The following is a 21,267-nucleotide window of genomic DNA, read 5'->3' on the forward strand; positions in this document are numbered from 1 at the left end:
CTTGTTCAACCTCAACGTGCTTTAAAGTGAATATCGAACATGACAATGAGTTAGCAAGTCAAGTAAAGTCATGGTACGACATTTAATCATTCGGAGCAAACAAGCAGGTCGACTCCAGATCTGCAGCAGACGCAAGGGCTCACGAGATCCTTGAGAGTACCACCATACACAATGGCCTGAGATACGATGTCGGAATGCTGTGGGCAGCAGACAACATTCAGCTCCCAAATATTTACTTCTCCTCCCTTGTGCAACTAAAATCGCTCGAAAAACGTTTGGCCAAGGATGAAGACCTCAGAGAGAAGTATACTAGTACCATCAAGGAAGACCTAAATAAGGGGTATGTAATTGAGGTTCCGGATGCTCACAAGGTTGAGAGCCGGTCTGATAAAGAGTGGTACCTACCCCACCATCCGGTTATAAACCCGAACAAACCAGGTAAGGTGCGTAGGGTGCTCAATGGAGCAGCAAAATTTCATGGCGCCTCACTGAATAAATCTTTGCTCACTGGCCCTGATCTGCTCCAAAATCTTATTTACGTACTTCTTCGCTTCCGACAACATCCATATGCCGTCTCCGCCGACATCGAGGGAATGTTTCTACAGGTTGGCGTGTTACCATCAGATCAACCATCCCTTCGCTTTCTGTGGCGGGAGGACCCCACAACTAACGTTCTAGTGTATCAATATACGCGCCATATATTCGGGGCTAAAGACTCGCCCACATGCGCCAACTATGCATTACAACGCACTGCGAGAGACAATGCCAAGCTTTACCCCGAAGCTGCAAAAGCCGTCCTTGAAAACTTCTACATGGACGATTATCTTGACTCAGTGGAGTATCCTGAGAAAGCCATCAATAGATCGAAGGAATTGGTACATCTTCTCCATCTCGGTGGGTTCAAGCTTACAAAGTTTGTAAGCAATGTGCAAAATCTGGCTGATCGAATTGATGGTTCGCCTCAATCTACTGAGCCCAAGGTTATTGTTTCATGTCAGGAGGATTCATCGCATGTGCTAGGGTTAAAGTGGGATCACACTAATGACACTTTAGTTGTGAGTAGGGGTACAAGCTGCGCTATCACCAAGTCCCTCACGCAACGCTTGGTCCTAAGTCTTGTCTCGAAAGTCTTTGACCCCATTGGTCTTGTCGCACCGTTTACCGTCGGTGCGCGATTGCTCTTAAAAGACATCTGGCGTGTCACAGGACAGCAATGGGATGACGAGCTCCCACAGGACATGGTTCAAAGATTTTTGGTCTGGAGTGCGGACTTACCAAAGCTTGAAAACATCAAAATTCCTCGAAGTTACTTTAGTGGACCCTTTGATAATACAGAGTTGCCTACGTTCGGTGACAGTTCCCAGGATATTTTTAGCGCCGTCGCATTTCTTCGAGCCCGAGTAACAACCCCTACGGGCAAGATAAAAACAGAGCTTGCGTTTGTTTTGGGGAAAGCGCGCGTGGCGCCAATGAAAGTAATGACTGTCCCTAAACTGGAATTGCAAGCAGCTCTACTTGCCGCTCGGCTGAAGAACGAAATTATTCAGGCACTTACTGTAACTGTTAACCAAGTATTCATGTGGACAGACAGCACGACCGTTCTTCAGTGGATAAACTCTAATGAAAAGCAACCAATCTTTGTTGCAAACCGCGTTTGTGAAATTTTGGAGTTTACCAGCGTAGACCAATGGAACCACGTCGCAACTAAGGATAATCCAGCTGACGCTGGCACGCGTGGAATGTCCGCTGAGGTTTTGCAACTAAGCAGTTGGGTCAATGGTCCACATTTTTTAATTAACTCAAGTTTCCCTTCCGTACCGAACAAACACGTCATTAATAACATCAAACTTGGCGTCAACCAAGCAGTCATCATAGAAGACAATTTTTCTCTCGCTACATCTGTTAAAAAACAGACAACCCCCGTTCCGTCGTTATTTCCATTTGATAAGTTTAGTTCTTATCAAAAGTACTTGCGCATTGCCGCATACGTTCTCCGGCTTTTGCCGAAACATGCCGGCTACCGTAACCCCGATGGTAGCATTACCGACCCTACTGAGCTTGACGAAGCCGAGCGTCATCTACAGTACTTGGTGCAAGGAGAGTCTTTTGAAGCCGAAAGAAAAGATCTTCTTGACATTAAATTCGTTAAACGGAGTAGCCGAATTGCTCCACATTCACCGTTTATTAGTCCAAATGGGCTAATCCGTTCCTCGGGCCGCATCAAGCGGTTAATTGAAGTTGGGTTTAACGTAAAGTACCCAATCATCTTAGATGCACGTCATCCATTTGTAAAACTGTTCCTTGAACACACGCACGTAAAGCATTATCATGAGGGCGTTGAATACCTAAGATCAATTGTGCAGGAACACTACACAGTACTGAAACTAAGATCATCCTTGCGTTCCATCAAAGCACACTGCCTGAGATGCCGAGAATTCCAAGCTGTAACTATGCAACCAATCATGTCTGACTTACCTAAGGAGAGACTTGCTTACCAGTCTCCCCCCTTCACGAACACTGGCGTTGACTACTTTGGGCCATTCTGTGTTACTGTCCGCCGTACTACCGAGAAAAGGTGGGGCTTCCTCTTCACCTGTCTCACTACTCGCGCTGTCCATGTCGAGATAGTTACATCCATGGACACCAGTTCTTGTGTTATGGGAGTTGAGCGGTTTGTGTCACGCAGGGGTACACCTGCCATGATTTGGTCGGACAATGGCACTAACTTTATTGGAGCGGAGAAAGAACTCCGAGAAAGTATTGAAAAGTGGAACGTTGTCAACATTGCAGCTGAGCTCGCTCACAAAGGTATAAAGTGGAGGTTCAATCCACCCAGCGCACCACATCAAGGTGGAATCTGGGAGAGGTTGGTACGCAGCTTCAAGCGCGTGTTGTATACTATTCTTGGCACGCGTCGCCTCACGGATGAGGTGCTGCATACTACCTTTTGTCTCGTGGAGAATGCTCTCAATTCGCGTCCTTTAACACCCGTAAGCGCCGATCCCTGCGATTTGAACGCTTTAACGCCCAACCACTTTCTTTTAGGAGAATACTCTTTCGGTATTCCGTCTGTTGTCGGCAATAATGAGCTTGACCATCGTAAACGCTACGCCCGTGCGCAGTCGTACGCTAATGCGATCTGGTCCCGTTGGATCAGAGAGTACGTACCGACGCTGAACCGACGCTCTAAGTGGCAGACGCCTGCCGAGCAACACATTAAGACCGGTGACTTGGTTTGGATAGTTGAGGAAACCAACCCTAGGGGTTACTACCCAACCGCTCGGATTGTGGAACTCCGTTACGGCTCCGATAGCGTCGCGCGCTCTGCCGTTTTACGTACGTCGACCGGTTCACTCGTCCGTCTGCTTGTAAAACTTGTACCAGTTTTCCCAACATCTTCTTCCGGGCCGGAGGATGTTACGTAGTAAATGAAGGAATATTAACCAATCAGAATTGAGTATTTAGATTTGAATTTAAATGCGTGTAAAACGTTCTAATATACATAGAAAGTTCCGAAAAAGTTCATTTAACCTAATTTTAAGTAAATATAACCATGATATGTATCGATTAAGCTGGTTTTCGGCTTAATATTTTTAGGTTTTCTAGACAATTGCTGATTGAATACGAACTGATTTGACGTCAATAACATCAGACAAAAAACCAGTAAAAGAGCATCGAAAAAACCTTGCCGTCTAAGCTTTCACTTGTTGCTATGATCATCGCTAATGCTTGTACGTTACAATAATACGTTGTTGCTTTACTATACGTTGCTATATGTCGAAAATTTGAATCAAAATTGTCCGAACTTCAGTTTTACTGAGTTTATAGTAGCTCTGCTAAAATGCTGATTGCGCGCGTATTTAAGAGCGAATTCTAAGCGTTAGACTCTGGTTAAAAAATCATTTATTCGGAGGGGTGCGAAGAAGTCAACGAAGTCCTGAAGATCAGCTACAAGACATACACATGTTGATGGGACCTATAGAAAAAATGATGTAAGCGATTGAAGTTTTCTACTCTGGAGTGCAATCAACCAAATTACGATACGCATATTTCGGTCTACTTGGTCCGAAATTCCACCAAAATACAACAAAAAATAAATTGTACAAATTCGGTACTCGTTCATGCACGCATTGAGTTTAATTCTTGCAGTACTTTTACTGAACATGACGAGCGGAGTTCACTTACAAAACCGGGAGGTCATAATCGCAAAAAAGAAACCATGCCCTTTTGTGACCTTTTCGTACATAATCATGCTGTGTCCGAAATAAGATCAAATTACAAAAATGGGGTTCGGAATGACAGCGTGCAACACATTTTGAGAAACAATAAAAAAGTTGATAGTATCTATATCGTTTTCAGGCCTTGAGTATCGAGAGCAGGGCCTCCTATTCAGCCCCAAGGGGTAACCTGCCCCAGTGCGTGGCCTTCTTGGCCTCCCTCGAAGGTCTCAGGGGCAACAAACGCATCCTAGTGTTTATGGTGTTAATAGCTCTCCTCCTTGACAACATGCTTTTGACATGTATCGGTGGGTACCACTCAACGCCCCCTTTCTTTTCTACAACTAGGTGCACGCGATTACTACGACTGCTTGCATGCATAGTTATGGAGGTTTTAAAGAGATTTTAGAAACGTTCATTTGATGTTCAAAGCGCGTAACCCAGATTGAGAAGCTCACTCAAAATAAAGTACGATGAATTTGTACGATGAATTTGTTTCGCCAAAAAAATCACAGGAGCTAACAAATATTTTCTACTATATCCAAATTTAAAATATGATATACATTATATAATATACATATAGTCATCGAGAACTTCTGGCGTTTACCGATATCCACGAGGAACATTGCAACGTAAAGCCCGAAATTCGATGTGACTTGGGTAAGTTCATGTAACCTTTACGAAAACACACACTTTGCGAGTTTTAAAATGCCCTAATTTTTGTGGTCAATAAACTGTACGTCTCGATATATATTGGGCTATATTTTATTGGGTCCAAACGTTTGTATGAATTTTTGCCACAATTGCAGCTTGGGCAGCAAGCTCATATAATCTGGTCTATTATTTAGAAAGAAAACTCTCAATTTGCTTGCACAAAAATTCTTTTGCCGCTTTTAAAAATTTTTAAAAACTATTTGATCTCATTTGAACTCTTTATTGAGATGCGTTTCTCCCCAAACTATGTATAGGAATGCTTCTTTTTCCAAGTTATTTCAACTAACAGGATCTCCATTTTAAGCTCAATGGCTTTGACGAATCTGGGCAATTGTTATTCTGCCTAACATTTGCCTCATCAGCTTTATAGAGTTGCTTAATGATTTTTGATTTTTTGGATTTTGCATCATTACAAAACATGCAACAAAAAACCTGAATTTGTTTAAACTGTTTGATGTTACTCTAAGAACTTTTTTTATAGAAGACATTCAACGCACAAGCTTGCTAATCTTCGAGAGACAAAAAATCAAATTTAATAATTTTGCCTGCCTTTTTGTTTCGTTTGCTTTCTTCAAAACGTGCTTTAAAAATACTATAATGAAGTTTTTCTTTCATTGAACACATTCTCGTGATATTTACCACGCCATATAGCTCCAGATTTGAGATTTGATTTGTCTGCAGAGTCAAAATTTTCAGCATTTTTTGGGTACTTTTTAATGCTATTCCCTGGTCTTTGAGTGCAGTAATTATAATTTTCTCTTAAAAAACAACATACAATTTTATATTAGGGACAAAATTTATAATTTTAGGAGAAAAATGTCTAAGGTTATGAATTCTTGACGGTATTACCCATTCAAAACATAGCAAATGGCTTTTTTGGCCACTTTTCTTATTGCTGATTATTTGAGAGTGTGGAAAAAATAGTGAGTGTTATAAACGTTTTTGACGGTAATTTTTATGTACAACGTGACATTACCAGGGTTAAAAAAACTTTTCAGAAACAAGTAAAACTACTGAGTTTATTCTGTTTTCTTTAAAATTTTCTCAATAATCTCTTCCTAACTGGTATACAATAGTTAATTGCGAAAACTTTTAAGTTAATTGCCGTTTAGTGAAGTTCACTGCTGATTCAAATGCTTCTTTTTTTCCCAGCGATTTTTATTATTAGGCACTCCAATTTAACTTCGATGAATCTGATGAGTGTGGTCATTTCTTATTGTGCCCAACCTTTGTCTCTTTAGCTTCCTTTAATTTTTTTGAATTTGTGATCTTGGTCAGTCTGTTGTATCAAAGCGCTTCAGCTTTTTTAATGTTTTATAGAAAAACCTCCACCGCGCTTTCCTCAACAAAGTTTGCTAATTTGTGTAAGACATGAAAACTATCAATTTTATTGGTTGCACCTGATTTTTTGCCCTGTATCAACTTCAAGAGAAAAACCCATAGGCATAAGTAAGCCTATCTTGCACTGAGTTTATCGCTGTGATGTTTTTGATACCCTAGATTTGAATTTTTACGTGTTGATTAAAATTTGAGGGAGACTGTTTTTATTTAGGAGCCGTCCAATGCTTTCTCATTGTGCTTAAATGTCTCGCTTGAGATTTTTTCAAAAAACTGACAGTTTTGGAGACATTTTTTCCGCAAAATTTCAACCGTTTTGAATTTTTGACTAACCATTTGCCAAACGCATAAATGAAACTGTTTCAACCACTTTTCGCAGGGCTCATTGTTTTGGCACTCTTGTGAACCTAAACGAGGATCCTTCTTAGACGGCATTTTTATGACATAATGATACGTTACGAGGGTTGTATTGGCACATTTAAGAGGCGTGTGAATATACGATGCGTATTCCGTTTTGCAATAGTTTTACATGGACGAAAACCTTTTGAATGGGATTGCGATAATGATTTATCATTTTGGCCTCTGATATAGGGAAATTTGCAATTTTGCTCGCTTGTATTATATAAAGAAAATCCTGGCCACTTGTTGTTATATCAATTGGAATGAATATAAATTCATTCGAGTAATTAAATTCGGATATATTCTCAGTTTTGATAGAAATGTATTCTCGTTTTACATTTGCAGTTTGAGGACAATAGGAGTTATGGGCCTCAGTGTGATTTGCTTGTCCTAGATTGATTAAGAGGCAATTTTTTTCCTCTGTATTTCTCTAAATAAAACCTCATTTAGTTTTATTTAGAGATGTTTCGACCTCGATCCATTTTTTGTTCAAAACTTAGATTTACTACGGCATAAAAAAATTAACTTGAGCGTGTTTTTGGAACCTAAAAAGATGATCAAAAACAGTTTAAAAAAACGATAATTTCCTCAAAAGACAAATCCAACCAATCATTTCACGCAAAATTGGCCGTTTTTGATCGGTCTTGTCATCAAAGAATGTATTATAGCAGTCATTAAATTACAAAAGCAGATTTGAAGAATCTGAGTTTTTCAGTTTCTCGCAGAAAGCCAAGTTTAAAAACTTGTTTAAAATTTGAGTTGAAATTGCGCCGGAGATAATCAAGCGATATTTGGGCGCTGGTTTGGCCTGAAATGAACGAATAGAGCATTATAAACGTGCTTGCAGCGGTGAAATAGAAATGTAGCAATTATTCTAACTAGTTTGTTACTGTTACTTTTTGTTTCTGTTTAGTGCTAACTAATCTAGTCTCACACCCTCCTCCTCCCTTCTGGGCTCAACACCCGCAGTGCCCCCAATCAGTGCTCTCTCCTTGTAGTTGTTGTTGTCATTGTTGTCACTCCACCTCTGCTGCACGTGAACAAACCAAACAACATTCCCTCTGCTGCCACTACAGCAACTTTCAACATGTATCAATCGGGGGCGGGTCCGGGGAGGCAAGGTGAGTCGGCATCGACCTCGTATCTGTCTCGGCATTCGCCAACTGCACCCGAATCGGGAATTATACGCGTCGAACACCAGCCAATTCGATCCACAATCTCGTCATCATTATCATCGTCCAACCCTCTCACAACCAGTAACTCCTCGAACCCAAGTCGCTCCCACTCGGCAAACTTGCACCCAAATTCATACACGACATCTTATCCCAACGCGAGCATTGCCGACTCTTTGAATTCGCCTAAAGAACTGCTTTTCAATAACAATTACGAACCGGGTGGTGAGAAGAAATCGGAAGCCTTCTCGTATCAACATCAGACAACACCTGGTGTATATTTTTCATCTGCAAACAGCTACGAGTTGCCATCAAAAATGGCCCCAGTACTAGAAAAGATGCGAAACTCGCGGAAGCTTCTCATATTTATTGTCTTTATTGCGCTCCTTTTGGACAATATGCTACTGACAAGTATTGGTGAGTGCCTCATACGTGCTTCATTCTCGTAAACATTGTCCGAATCACGATTTACGACTCACCTCGCCGCTATCCCTGCCCCCCTCCCCCAGTGCATGCCCTGTTTAAAAAGAGTTGAACTTGTAGAAACCGGGAACTGTTTTCTCTCCTTTGTAGATATCTTTTGAACTTGGTTTTGTTTTCAGTATTATGAGGTTAAGTATTTACGTGTCAGAAAATTATGACCCAAAACTTAAATATACATTGCCATGATGCCCGATTCCAAATGTGTCAAATTTCTCAATGCAAAAATTTTTTTGATAGTAATGCAAGATGGAAAACCTCTCTGCTTTGCACAGGAAGTATTCCAACCTACCAAATAGCTGTTTTCCGAGATGAGGGGTAAGTATGAGTATTAATTTGATAAATGATAGTAGATTTGACAAAAGTTTAAATCATATACGGTCACGACAACCATTGGAAAAATGTTTTTTTTTGCTAGCTTTGCTCGAGCATCCAAAATGAATGGATTCGTAAGTTTGAATTCTAAAAAATCTGAAAAAGTTTTTAAACGATCAAAACAGCAACAACCAGTCTATCAATTTTAGAGAGGTTTCTCTCAGCTAATTTCTCCTTCAAAACTCAACATCCGACAAAAACTAATTTTAAAAAAATGCCTTTTTATTTCCACTTAAAAAGCGATTTTGAAAAAATGAGTTCAAATCGACAAAAATTGCTCTCTTTTTTTTTAAAAAAAAAATAGCCGCTATTGATTAATGAAGTAAGAAAAAATGAATGATACTAAATTAATAATTTTCTTATACAATAATCCCAAAGAATGTGTTGTTAGTTGCTTTACTGCTATTTACATATGAAAAGATAAAAAACTACTACGAATACCAATTGGTATTTAGACGAAGATACTAAACTAAATAAAACAAAAATTGGATCTTTTCCGTGTGTGCCCCCCGCTTCGTGGGTGCATATTAATTGCGCCCCCTGACGCACTTTCCATATTTTTACATAAAAATTTACTATGTAATGGTACGTCCTCTATAATTAGGGGGCATAACGTACTGGGAGGCATAAAACGAAAAGATCCGAAAGTTTATGTATCAAAGATTCAAAATTTGGCTCTATGGGCATATCCCGTTTGATCTTTGACTTATTTTTTCATTCTTGACTTCGTCCGTTTCAGGTTGTTTTGCTGAGTAAGTGCTCTATGAATTCAAACTGAGTAGGTTGACTGTTGACTGAAAATTACTTAGAGAAGATTTTAGGCATAATAGTTGAAAAAAATGAAAAGTAGTTTTTTCCGACAAGGTAAAAAACATAGGATGACAAATTCGGAATAATATTCCATAGAAAAGAGTTGTAACAGGACCTAGCGTTTTATCATATGATTGGAGTTGCTCTTGATGGCCAACTTCAGGAAACGTATATCAGTATATAATCCAAAATGAACAAAGCGAAAAAGTTTTTTTTCCTTATTTGCTCACCCTTTAGATGACGTTGTTGCGTCAAAACTAGAAAGTGCGATTACAATAGTTGAAAGGACGTTTGACATAGGAAAGCAGAGATTCTGAAGGATATCAATGAACTTAAAATTGGGGAAAACGAATAAAAGACAAAAGTAGAATCTGATTTTGTCTTTGAAAATTAGTGGTCTCAAATTCATTAAAACAGGCACCAACAAAGTCGCGCAAAAAAGATTTTATCATTAGAAACAAAGGGCATAATGGGGCCCATCACTGCTGATATTCAATGGAAGATCGGGAAGAAGCAGCACAAAATGGCAAAAAACTAAATAGTCGCTAGTTATTCTGAAAACAACTTCTCGTAAAAATACCTTAAAATAAGAAACGCAAAATTCTACTATTAAGATCTTTAATCATGCCTAGTCAAATTGTCACATCAAATGAGGTCTGTCATTTTCAGGCTAAGTCTAATATAACCTTAGTCTAATAGTTTTGATGTGACAGAATGCATCAAATAAAAAATGATAACCTCTAGATTTATCAATTATGTTGCAATGTGAAATATGGTTTTTTTAAAAGATACTTTGTAAAAAACAAGAAAAAGAACCACATCTAATATTAAAATTGGAAACTTGATTAACAATTTATGAAAACAAATATAAACAAAGCCGAAATAGATCTTTAGGTATCAACGGAAACGCTTAAAAGGATTTCTCTCAATATCAATCATGACCGCCACAGAACCTTCATTTTTAACCCAAGCACAAGATAGCAAAAGCACAGATATAAAACTTGAATAAAGCAACAACCGCGGGCAAAACTCAGAATTTTACAAAAACACGTTACGAACAGAAATGGTGCTAAAGTCATAGAGAGCCTAGCTGTCAACTTAATTTTTTAAAATCTTTGACAAACGCCTCACTGGAAATTGATAAATTTGATGAATAATGAGCCTGCACAAAGAAAGAACGTTAATTAAAGCCAATACTTAAAACATCATTTTGAAAAAATATTCAAAGTCAAAACAATTGTTTTCAATTTTGCCATTTTTAGACGAATACTTTTAATCTAAATTTTTGATTTCAATTGGGAGAAGTATAAACTGCGTGCTCGTATAGAATAAAAGTTAGTTGAATTTTTCAAAAAAATAGGTTTTTTTTTTCAGTTAAAACAGTTACTTAGAGGCGTTGCCATAACTGACGTAGATATACCGGATCTCTGTTCAATTTGGATGTAATCAGAACCTATTGTAACCACGAACAACTTTTTGCTGGATTACAAACGCTCTATCTGAAATAAAAAATTATGTGGAAAAAATTTTTTTTTAAATTCTTTGACTCAAACACTTTTATTGTTGAGCCTAACTGCCAATCTAGATCTTTCTTTTGAATCTGCTTGTTAATGGAGTATCTCTCAGTCGCTGTGTCGCGGGGTTATATACGCAAATAAGCGTAGGCTAAGCGAAAAAGAATGAAATTTGAAAATATTGAGTTCTTTAAGCCTCATTATTTAAAATTTTAATGAGTTTTAAAATTTCATTTCAACTATCGATTCAGTTTTTCATGAGCTGCTTTTCAATGGTGCCATTTTATGTATCTTTGCAAAAGAATTAAACGGTCGATATTGACAAAGAATGCCAATGTTGTATAAAGTTCGCAACTGCCAGATAAATTTGAATGTTTGGAAAAACATAAGTCGCTTAAGTACAAAAATTTAAAAAAAAACATTTTAAAAATATAGTGAACATATTGAACAGTTGTGCACTAGGAAAGAGAAACAGCTCCCGGATTTTGTTTTAATTACATGAAGAATTTCTTTTGTCTCTGAATGAAAAATGGGCTGGGGAAAAAGCACTGAATGGACTGGAGGCGGTAGGATGTTTTTCTTTTGTAACATTCTAGTAAGAGTCAACTGTGACTACGCCGTTCAGTTTTGAGACTGATTTGCATGAGCCTGTTTGGTTGTTTGCTTAGATTAATATATAGTCGTATAGTAGAAAGTAGAAAATTACATTTCTCAGATGTACATCTGTTCTGGCCATCTGCTAATCATTTAGTCCTTTCTAACCAAATAGAAAATTTCAGTACGGGGGCCATTGTAATATTGGTATTTAAAAATACTTTCCAGACTTGTAAGTTTTACTTTAATTTTTACGCTTATCAAATTTTCTTTCAGTAATTAGCAGACCTTCTTAGCAGACCATCTCGCTAAGACAAGTTTCTTATCAAAATGCAAGCTTCGTTTCACGTGGCTGAAATTTAAACTGTTGAGTAAATAAAACCCATTATTTCGTGTTGCATTGTTTCAGTGCCAATTATCCCTGATTACCTGTACAAATTGGAGCATCCCAATGGGGACACGGTGTCCTCGTCCTCCTCCTCCTCCTCCTACGCTTCTTCCATGACGTCATCAGACAACACCAATAGCAGACAGCAGAGTGATCAGGGGTCTTCGGGTCGCACCATGCCACCACCATCCGAAATATTAGCAGAGTTCAGCAGTGACAACGACACAAATGCTTACGAATATCCACAGTTCGTTCATTTCCCATTGACTCCCAAAGTATTGAATAAGCTCTGACAAATTTTGGATAAAATTATTGGCAAAAGTATGTAAAGGCGTGGATCTTCTTATAGGATTGTCATATCTTGCACCAATTATTTTTGTCTAATCAGGTTTTACCCTATAAAAGGTTACATAAGGTGTTATAATTTGATCAGATCTCAAAAGATTGCAGAGAATTTTCTGATATACCTCAAGTTTGTCGAAAGAACTTAACTTCCTCTCAGAGATTAAGTTACAGTAGTATTCTGCTCATATTACATATATAAAAATATTTTATAGGTATACACTTGATGATTTTTTTAAAATCGAAAATCCGGCCACTACTTATCGCTACTTCTACATAAACCGAAAGCGGTTCGTCACCGAAAGCGGAAACTCCCAATGAACTCTATGAATTATCCCTATAAACCATAAAAAGCTTTTGACTTTTAACGTATCAGTTTATTGACTTCAGAGAGGCAAGAAGACGGTTCAACAAGGCGACGTATCAAATGAGCGACAAAAAATTTGTTTCAAATGGACAACAAATTTATCGATTAAGAAATAAAATTTCAATATTCCCAGATAATATATTCCTAGTTGGCGTACTGGTGGGCGTGTCCTGGGTCGAGGTTTGGCCAAAAAATAAAGTAAGATTAGCAGTGAATAGTGGTGAAAAAAAACTTTTTTCACCGCAAAGCGCTCGCATCTTTTAGCGTTGAATGCGGTGAATTTTTGCGGTTCTTAGCGGTGAAAAATTTTTTTCACCGCATTCTGCTAGTAGCGCGGAAAAAATTTTTTCACTGCATCCTGCTGGTAGCGGTGAAAAATTTTCTTTCACCGCTTAAGCGGTGAAAATACTTTTTTCACCGCTTAAAAGTTTTTTTTCACCGCATTCAGCAAATCTTACACTTTTACTCAAATTCACCGCAAATCTTACATCTCTTAGCGATTTTTAGCGGTGACTCCTCGACCCAGGGTGCTTCGCCGCGATAACCAGCCGTCTTTGTTTCCAGATTACATTCAACATTGTGTTAGAGGCATGGCCATGTACAGCGGTCTCGTATGGCTCACATGCTCTTGACTCAATAATTATACCCTAGTCTATTTATTGTTCCGACCCCACATGTGGGGGTGGGAGGATTTATATAGTCAAATCGGTTTTTTTGTTCAATCAATTTTGGCCGATCGATATATTCATCGTAGAGAAATGTAAGTGGTATAATTAAAAAGCTCGTGGAGCGTAGAATTCGAAATTTAAAATTTTTTTTTTATTTTTGTTTTTTTTGGAGGAAGTATCGAGGGTTGAAGTTTTGTGTGGACACGGGGTATTTAGCATAATTTTGTTCACTTTTAATGTATTTTTTTCAAAATAAGATTTTTTTAGTTAAAAAAAATTAATTCAAAAACTTTGAGTTCCTTATAAACGAAAGGCGAAAAAATGTCTAATTCTGGTGCCATAGGGAAATTTACTATAAAAAAAATTCGAATTTCATTTGAGAGCTCTTATTTTAGAAAAGTTTTATATTATTGTTTTAAGTCATCTGGGGATTAGTCACTTTTCATATCGAGGTTCCGTTAATGGCAAACCCGATTTACAATCAAATCAAAGGGAATGAACAAAATATTCGTTTTCAAGGAATCGCTCATGTTTTCATTTTGGCTTCGACTCTGAGTTTTCGTAATTTTAACTAAAAGTGCAATAGATCTCGTAATGTGTTGAGTTATGGACTTTCGGAAGAGGACAAATGGAGTTTTTACTAAGTAGAAAAATTAATTAGATCATGATGGTGATTTGATTTTGGGGATGAAAAAAGAATAGATACAAAACTAATCTTAGCACAATGATTTACAGTTCGGGTCGCAAATGTTACCCAATATGGTTTGCATCTAAAACTTCCTAGAAATCTGTCACATGGGATACATAGATGGTTTGCATCTACACTCTTTTATGAAATCGTTCACACTTCCGGTGGTATCATAGTCATTCAATACATACTGGGAAGATTTTACATCACATAATCTCATTCTAAAAATAGTTTTCTAGATTCACCAATTTGAAAAAATACCGATTCTAAGCATCAGTTCATGACGATTCATTTATTAAAACTTTGTCACCCAAACTATTTTGCTCTTGTCTCGGTAATCTGGTAAGTTAAACAATCTTTTTTCTGATTCTCACTAAGTTCAAGACTATAGTTTGATCGATTTTCTGATACGCCCACTTTGAATTGAGCTTAGTGCGTAGAATCTGTCCCAATCAAATCAGTTCTGAACGTTTCCACCTTCGATACGAGTAAGTATTTCTTGAAGATGTCGGCTGCCATATTGTCAGTAGGAACATAATAAATTGAAATAGTCCCTTCTTCCGTCTTGTCTCGAATGAAATTAAATTTTTTCTCAATGTGTTTGCTCTTCTTGTTCACGACTGGGTTTTGGCACAATTTGATACAACTCTGGTTTTCCTTTCCAATTGCTATTGGATGTTTCTGTTGGATGCTGAAATCCTCCAGAAGTTGTTTCAGTTGCAATATTTCTTGAACTCTTGCGGCCATCCCCTGATATTCTGCTTCGGATGAAGAAAGAGCAATTGTGGCCTACTTCTTGACAACCCAGCTGAGTGCTGCGGTCCGTTTATTGAGCTTGAAGTAATAGCCCGTCGTTGTTTTTCTGTTGTTTAAATCACCAGACCAGTCTGCATCAGTTTCCCCCACTAAATACAACTTGTTTCTTTGTGTAAGTAGATTTTAAACCTTCTGAACCTTGAATATATCGCACAAGTTGTTCTCCGCATACCCAGAGTTGATTGGTTGGTGCATTCGTTTGTCTGAACAGAATGTTGACTATGAACATGATGTCTGGCCTCGCCTCTTTGGCCGGATACAGAATTGATCCGACCAACCTTCTGTAGATCCTTTGGTCCACTTCTTCGTCTCTGTTCTGTGCTGTCTGAGGTTTCAAATTCAAATCAGCTGAAGTTGTTGAGGGTTTGCTTTGATCCGTTTGAAACCGCTCAAGCATTGTTTTTATGCAGCGTTCTTGGTCGACTGTGACTTTGCTCTGTTCTCGTCTAATTCTTAGACCCAGGAACCACTACAACATCCCTCTGTCTTCAATGTTAAATTTTGACTTGAGTGCTTTTTTGACATCGGAGATCACTGTCATGCTTCTTGATTCTACTATGATGTTGTCAACCCAGACCAAGATGAAGATGTTACCCTCTTCCTCTGCTCTCGCGAACAAACAATGTTCGTTCCTGCTTCTGGTGAACCCCTGTCTCAGTAGGAAGATTGACAGTTTCATATAGTTGTTAGTTGCTTGTTTCAAACCATAATATGATTTATTCAGTCAACATACTAACTTCCCTCTATCATATCCTTGTTCTACATACACCTGTGGCTGTTCCAGATAAACTTCTTCCCCTATTGTAGAGTGCAGGAAAAATGTCTTGACATCAAACTGGTGCATCACATGACCCTGCTTCGCTGATACTTTAAGTAAAAATCTGAAGGTCTCCGGCTTACAGGTAGGCGCAAAAATCTCAAAGTAGTCCAATCTATCTACTTGTTTGAAGCTTTTTGCCACATAGAGTGCTCTGTATTTGTCGACATGACCGGTGGGTCTCGATTTCATTTTTTAGACTCATTTGCCTTGTATGGCATCCCCGTCTGTGGGTGGACTCACTAGGTTCCAAATCTGGTTGTCTTGGAGTGCCTTGACCTCATCCTTCATTGCCCGGTGCCACTGGTCCCAGTCGTCACCTTGCTTGGCTTAGTGGATTGTTTTGGGTTCCACATGGTCACCCTCAATCACAGCAAGATGGGTCCTGAGTTCTCCAAAAATTGCGAACATTCCTTGCTCGTGTCCCTCGTCTGGGCTCTGACCTGTCCGATTGTTCCAATGCCTCTTCTCTGACTGTGACAAGAGAAGCCAACTGTCTCTGACTGTGACTATCCTCCGTGTCACTGTCTTCCAGTGACTTCGATTCTCTGAGACTCCCTCTTGTTGCAGTAGATTCTTCATCTAGTGCTGCTTCCTCAAAATCCGAGGCTTCTCGTCTCAGTGTTGTTTCTTGTGTGTTCACGCTCTTTGCGTCACGCCACTACTCCTTTTTTGCAGTGGATGTGCCCTGCTCCTCTTTGTTGCCACCGTCTTGATGACCATCATCTGGGTGCCAGATCCCCAGTTGCTGTGACCCCTCATCTAATAGGTTGGGTGTCTGCGTTGTCAGGAATTGAGCCCAGATCGGACTCCTTGATAATCTCATCTCTAACTGCCACCACCCAGCGTGTATTTGGTATCCTTTGTCTCCTTCAGTGTAACTCGCAAATGTTCCTTCCAGTGCCTTGGGTTCAAGTTTGTTGACGTCTCTTTCCCTTTTCCTCACAAAGACTGTGTAACCAAAAAAAGATAATTCTTTAATTGGAAACTTAGGTTTTATGCTTCGCATCAACTCTGCTGGGCATTTTTCTTTACGTCTCACAATCAAGTTCCTAATCTTTTTTGCGTGAAGAATCCCCACACTGAGAACAAACGTCTTCAGGCTCGCCATTGCTTAACTTTTTGCCTTAGGCGAGTCCACAAACACAAACTTTGTACACTGGTCTGCAAACACTATGCAGAACCGAAACCCTGACAGTGACTCCACTCTGAAAAGTTCCATCACGTCCGTGAACACTCTCTTCAGTTTCTCTTCCGCTTGGGTCTCTGGCACTGGTACTGTAGTCATTGTGATCTTTGCCAATGGGCTAACATTGCATACATCATCGAGTTCCACACTGTCTGTCTGCTCTGGTGCATTCCTGACCACACCCGCTTGATACAAATAACCCGATCGTCTGTGCCACTTCCTTGCACTGTCAATTTCACACTGTTGAAACTCACTTTGATTTCTAGAACGCTGCAGCGTAAACAAAACAAATAACTTTATTGTTTTGGCTTTACCCGAATACCCCTCTGGAGTTTCATGCAGCTATTTCTGAAATAAATCTTTCATTATTAGATCAAGGTGGTGATTTGATTTTGGGGATGAAAAAAAGAATAGACAGAAAATTAATCTTAGCGGCATGAAATACAGTGAAGGTCGCAAAATTTAACCAATAAGGCTACCCAAAATGAAAGTGTGTCCCCACTCCGTGCATCTTGAGACTGATAGGAGCTGCCTAGTATGCCGCTGATTGCCACTGAGTCATGTTGGTCTCCATCTGTGTCTTTTCTTATGACCTATCTAGGTGACCTTTCTCACCACACTTGCTACATTGTGCTGTCTCTTTCCTCCTGCAGTCGTCGGAAAAGTGTCCAGGGATCCCACACACAAACCAGTTTCCTTTCTTGGGTCCCTTCGTGAAGTCACGCTTCACTGCCAGTGCCGCTGAACCATTTTGTCCCTTGTGTCTCTGTGCTGTTTTCTCATGGAAAATCTGCGGCCTTCTCTTCATATCTGTGAAGATCGTTGCGGGTTTGAACCTTTCCTGTATAGCAAAAATTTCATACCTCATTGGCAGACCATTGAGGACCAAGGAGTTGAATAGGATCTCTGAGACTGCTTCGCCTGTTTCTTGTGGCCTTGAGAGCAACTCATGTCCTCTGATGTAGAAACTTTCGAAATCCTCAGAGTCATCGAGCTGCAGTCGAGTAAACGGGGCCACCAAAGTCACCACTGCCGGCGTTGCCACACTCTGAAATCTCTCTTGCGAAAGCTTCCAAGCTTTTGCTTCATCTCCGATGCTATCATCTCCCACACTGTCATATCTTATCAGCATGAGGGTTATTGCATCTAGAGTCCGTGCCAGATCGCACCACACATTGCTCCGTTTCTCCTTGACGTCTGCAACTTCCTTCTCATTTGCATCCTTCAGCACCTTGTGTTTTCTTTGCATCTTTGCTTGCCACATTTGCTGGTGGTGTAGGCTTATTGGGTTGCTCTTCTGTCCCAGGAAGTGATTTGTAGAGTCCCTTTGTCTGCATCATCGCCACAAATCTCGTGCTCCAGATTGGAAAGTCCTCCTCGTTTCCTGTGTAGGTCAACAGTTTCATTGCCTGTTGATCCATCGTAGTTTGAGCAGGCAAAACAATTGTAAAAAGAAATGGTACTAAGCAGAAAAGGATTATGACTGTCAGCAACAATTTTTTTTGGTTTTAGAAATTATTTTTATGACTCATAAAAAAGCTGGGCTCATAAACTGTTGGGTTATAGGTTTTTGCAAGCAGAATAAAAGGCGTTTTTAATTAAGTAGAAAAAAATTCTCAAAATGAGAGGACAACAAAAAGGATATTTTACAGTATAATTTAGAGATTTACAGGAGAGATCTGATTATTACATCAAGATGATGATTTGATTTTTGGGATGAAGAAAAGAATAGACCCAAAATTAATCTTAGCACCATGAATTTCAGTGAAGGTTGCAAAGGTTACCCAATAAGGCTACCCAAAATGCAGCTGTGTCCCCACTTGGTGCATCTTGAGATTGATAGGAGGTTTGCGGAATAGTCAGGCACACACAAAACATTTTTGAGTTCTCATTGGAAATCCCCTTTGTTTGAGGTTATGCTGATCCTCACACAGCCTCTGCCCACCACTCACCACTCTGAAAGCCTCTCCGTTGTTATTTCTGTCCACTGATTGAATGGGCACAAAGTCCAGGAACGCATCAATGTTCGTCACTGTGATCTGTACAAACACTGTCCACTAGCATGCCTGTGGTCTTCCACTGGGTAGGAGCTGCCTAGTATGCCATCCATTGCCACTGACTCATTTCGCCTCCATCTGTTTCTCTTGCATGCCATGTCCAGGTGACTTTTCTCACCATACTTGCTGCATTGTACTGTCTCTTTCCTCCGGCAGTCCTCGGAAAAAATATCCAGGTATCCCACACACAAAACAGTTTCCTTTCTGGGTCCCTTCGTGAATTCACGCTTCACTGCCAGTGCAATGAACCACTTTGTACTTTGTGTCTCTGTTCTGTGCTCTCATGGAAGTTCTGCGGCCTTTTCTTCATATCTCTGAAGTTCGTTGCCGGTTTGAAGCTTTCCTGTATATCAAAATTTGCATACCTAATTGGCAGACCATTAAGGACCCAGGAGTTGAATAGGATCTCTCAGACTGCTTCTTCTGTTTCTTGTGGCCTTGTGAGCAACTGCTGTCCTCTGATGAAGAAACTATCGAAATCCTCAGAATCATCGAGCTGCAGTCGAGTAAACTGGGTCGCCAAAGTCACCACTCGGCGTTGCCACACTCTGAAATCTCTCTTGCGAAAGCTTCCAAGCTTTTGCTTCATCTCCGATGCTGTCATCTCCCACACTGTCATATCTTATCAGCATGAGGGTTGTTGCATCTAGAGTCAGTGCCAGATCGCACCACACATTGCTCCGTTTCTCTTTGACGTCTGCAACTTCCTTCTCATTTGCATCCTTCAGCACCTTGTCTTTTCTTTGCATCTTTGCTTGCCACATTTGCTGGTGGTGTAGGCTCATTGGGTTGCTCTTCTGTCCCAGTAAGTGATTTGTAGAGTCCCTTTGTCTGCATCATCGCCACAAATCTCGTGCTCCAGATTGGAAAGTCCTCCTCGTTTCCTGTGTAGGTCAACAGTTTCATTGCCTGTTGATCCATCGTAGTTTGAGCAGGCAAAACAATTGTAAAAAGAAATGGTACTAAGCAGAAAAGGATTATGACTGTCAGCAACAATTTTTTTTGGCTTTAGAAATTATTTTTATGACTCATAAAAAATCTGGGCCTATGAACTGTTGGATTATGGGTTTTCGCAAGCAGAATAAAAGGCGTTTTTATTTAAGTACAAAAACAAATTTCTCAAAATTAGAGAACTACAAAAGGGATATTTTACAGTACAATTTAGAGATTTACAGGAGAGATTTGATTAATAGATCAAAATGGTGATTTGATTTTGGGGATGAAAAAAAGAATAGACACAAAATTAATCTTAGCACCATGAGTTACAGTGAGTGTCGCAAAGATTACCCAATATGATTTGCTTCTCCAAATTTTCCAGAAATCTGTCGCAGGCGATACCATAGATTGTATGGATTTACACTTTTCTAAGAAATCGTTCACATTTCTGGTGGTATCCAAATCATTCAATACATGCTGGGAAGATTTTACGTCAAAGAATCCCAATCTAAGAATTGCTTTCTAGTTTTACCCATTTGAACCAAATACCGACTCTAAGCATCAGTTCTTTACGATTCTTTTATAAAAAATTTGTCACCAAAATCAATTTGCTCCTGTCTTGGTAATCTGGTAAATTAAATTTTCTTTCTAATAATTCTCACTCAGTTCAATACTATAGTTTGATCAATATTCTAACATATTGTGCATTATGTGCACCTATCTAGTGCCATGAGTCAACATCTAATGGCTGTTAGGTCTATAAAAATGGTTTTTCGGAATTTTTTTTAAACAGTAACCTATTATTAACTTATTTTTATGAACTGTAAATCAGTCTCAGTAATGACAGTACAGGGCCCAGTACAGCTCACTGCAAACAAATTTAGTCCGGTTAGCGGTTTTATCCTCTAACTATTGGTGCAACAAGTTAAAGTTGCCATAATTTTTTAAACTTTTCTGATATTTTTGTATTATTGGCTCCTTTTGCAATTTTATCACATTAGCCTAATATTGAAAACTCTCATTGGAACGGACGTTCAATGGATCATAGAAAAACTTTCAGCGAGAAAATTATGATTTAAATGGCTTCGAAACTTCCTTCTTGCACTTTTCTACTTACTTTTTTTGTTTCTGCCTATACTTCTTGTTGATTTCATAGTCATAAGATTTTTTGTGATGTCATATTGAAGACCTATGAATAACAAACATCTTTGTGATCCCATCGAGGCATTATTTGGCGTATTTATTGGCTCCAGTTGAAAGCTATTGATTTTAATGGCGTTGATGCTACGGGTTTTCTAAAAGAATTTCGTGGTTTTAATGTATTTGTTGATATTTGTTGATTTTTTGAAGTCAATTTGTTTTATAAAAAAAGAGTCCCATTCTTGG

General features: G+C 39.1%; 1 protein-coding gene across 8 annotated transcripts in view; it reads left to right on the forward strand.

Moving 5' to 3' along the window:
• The window catches only part of LOC142338681 (synaptic vesicular amine transporter-like), a 69,542-nt gene that overhangs the window by 24,465 nt on the left and 23,810 nt on the right, over positions 1 to 21,267 (forward strand). For 5 of the 8 annotated variants that reach the window (XM_075388548.1, XM_075388571.1, XM_075388577.1 and 2 more), the window contains exons 2-3: positions 7,582 to 8,257; positions 12,023 to 12,248. In XM_075388548.1, coding sequence (XP_075244663.1) covers positions 7,756 to 8,257; positions 12,023 to 12,248 — 728 coding nt within the window. In that variant the 5' untranslated portion in view covers positions 7,582 to 7,755. Of the gene's footprint in view, positions 1 to 4,359; positions 4,526 to 7,581; positions 8,258 to 11,646; positions 11,846 to 12,022; positions 12,249 to 21,267 lie in introns of those variants that run through there. The other 3 variants (XM_075388600.1, XM_075388584.1, XM_075388592.1) reach the window with 2 other exon arrangements.

This window comes from Convolutriloba macropyga, chromosome 1, assembly GCF_964194025.1.
Source record: "Convolutriloba macropyga chromosome 1, txConMacr16.3, whole genome shotgun sequence".
Lineage (NCBI taxonomy): Eukaryota > Metazoa > Xenacoelomorpha > Acoela > Convolutidae > Convolutriloba > Convolutriloba macropyga.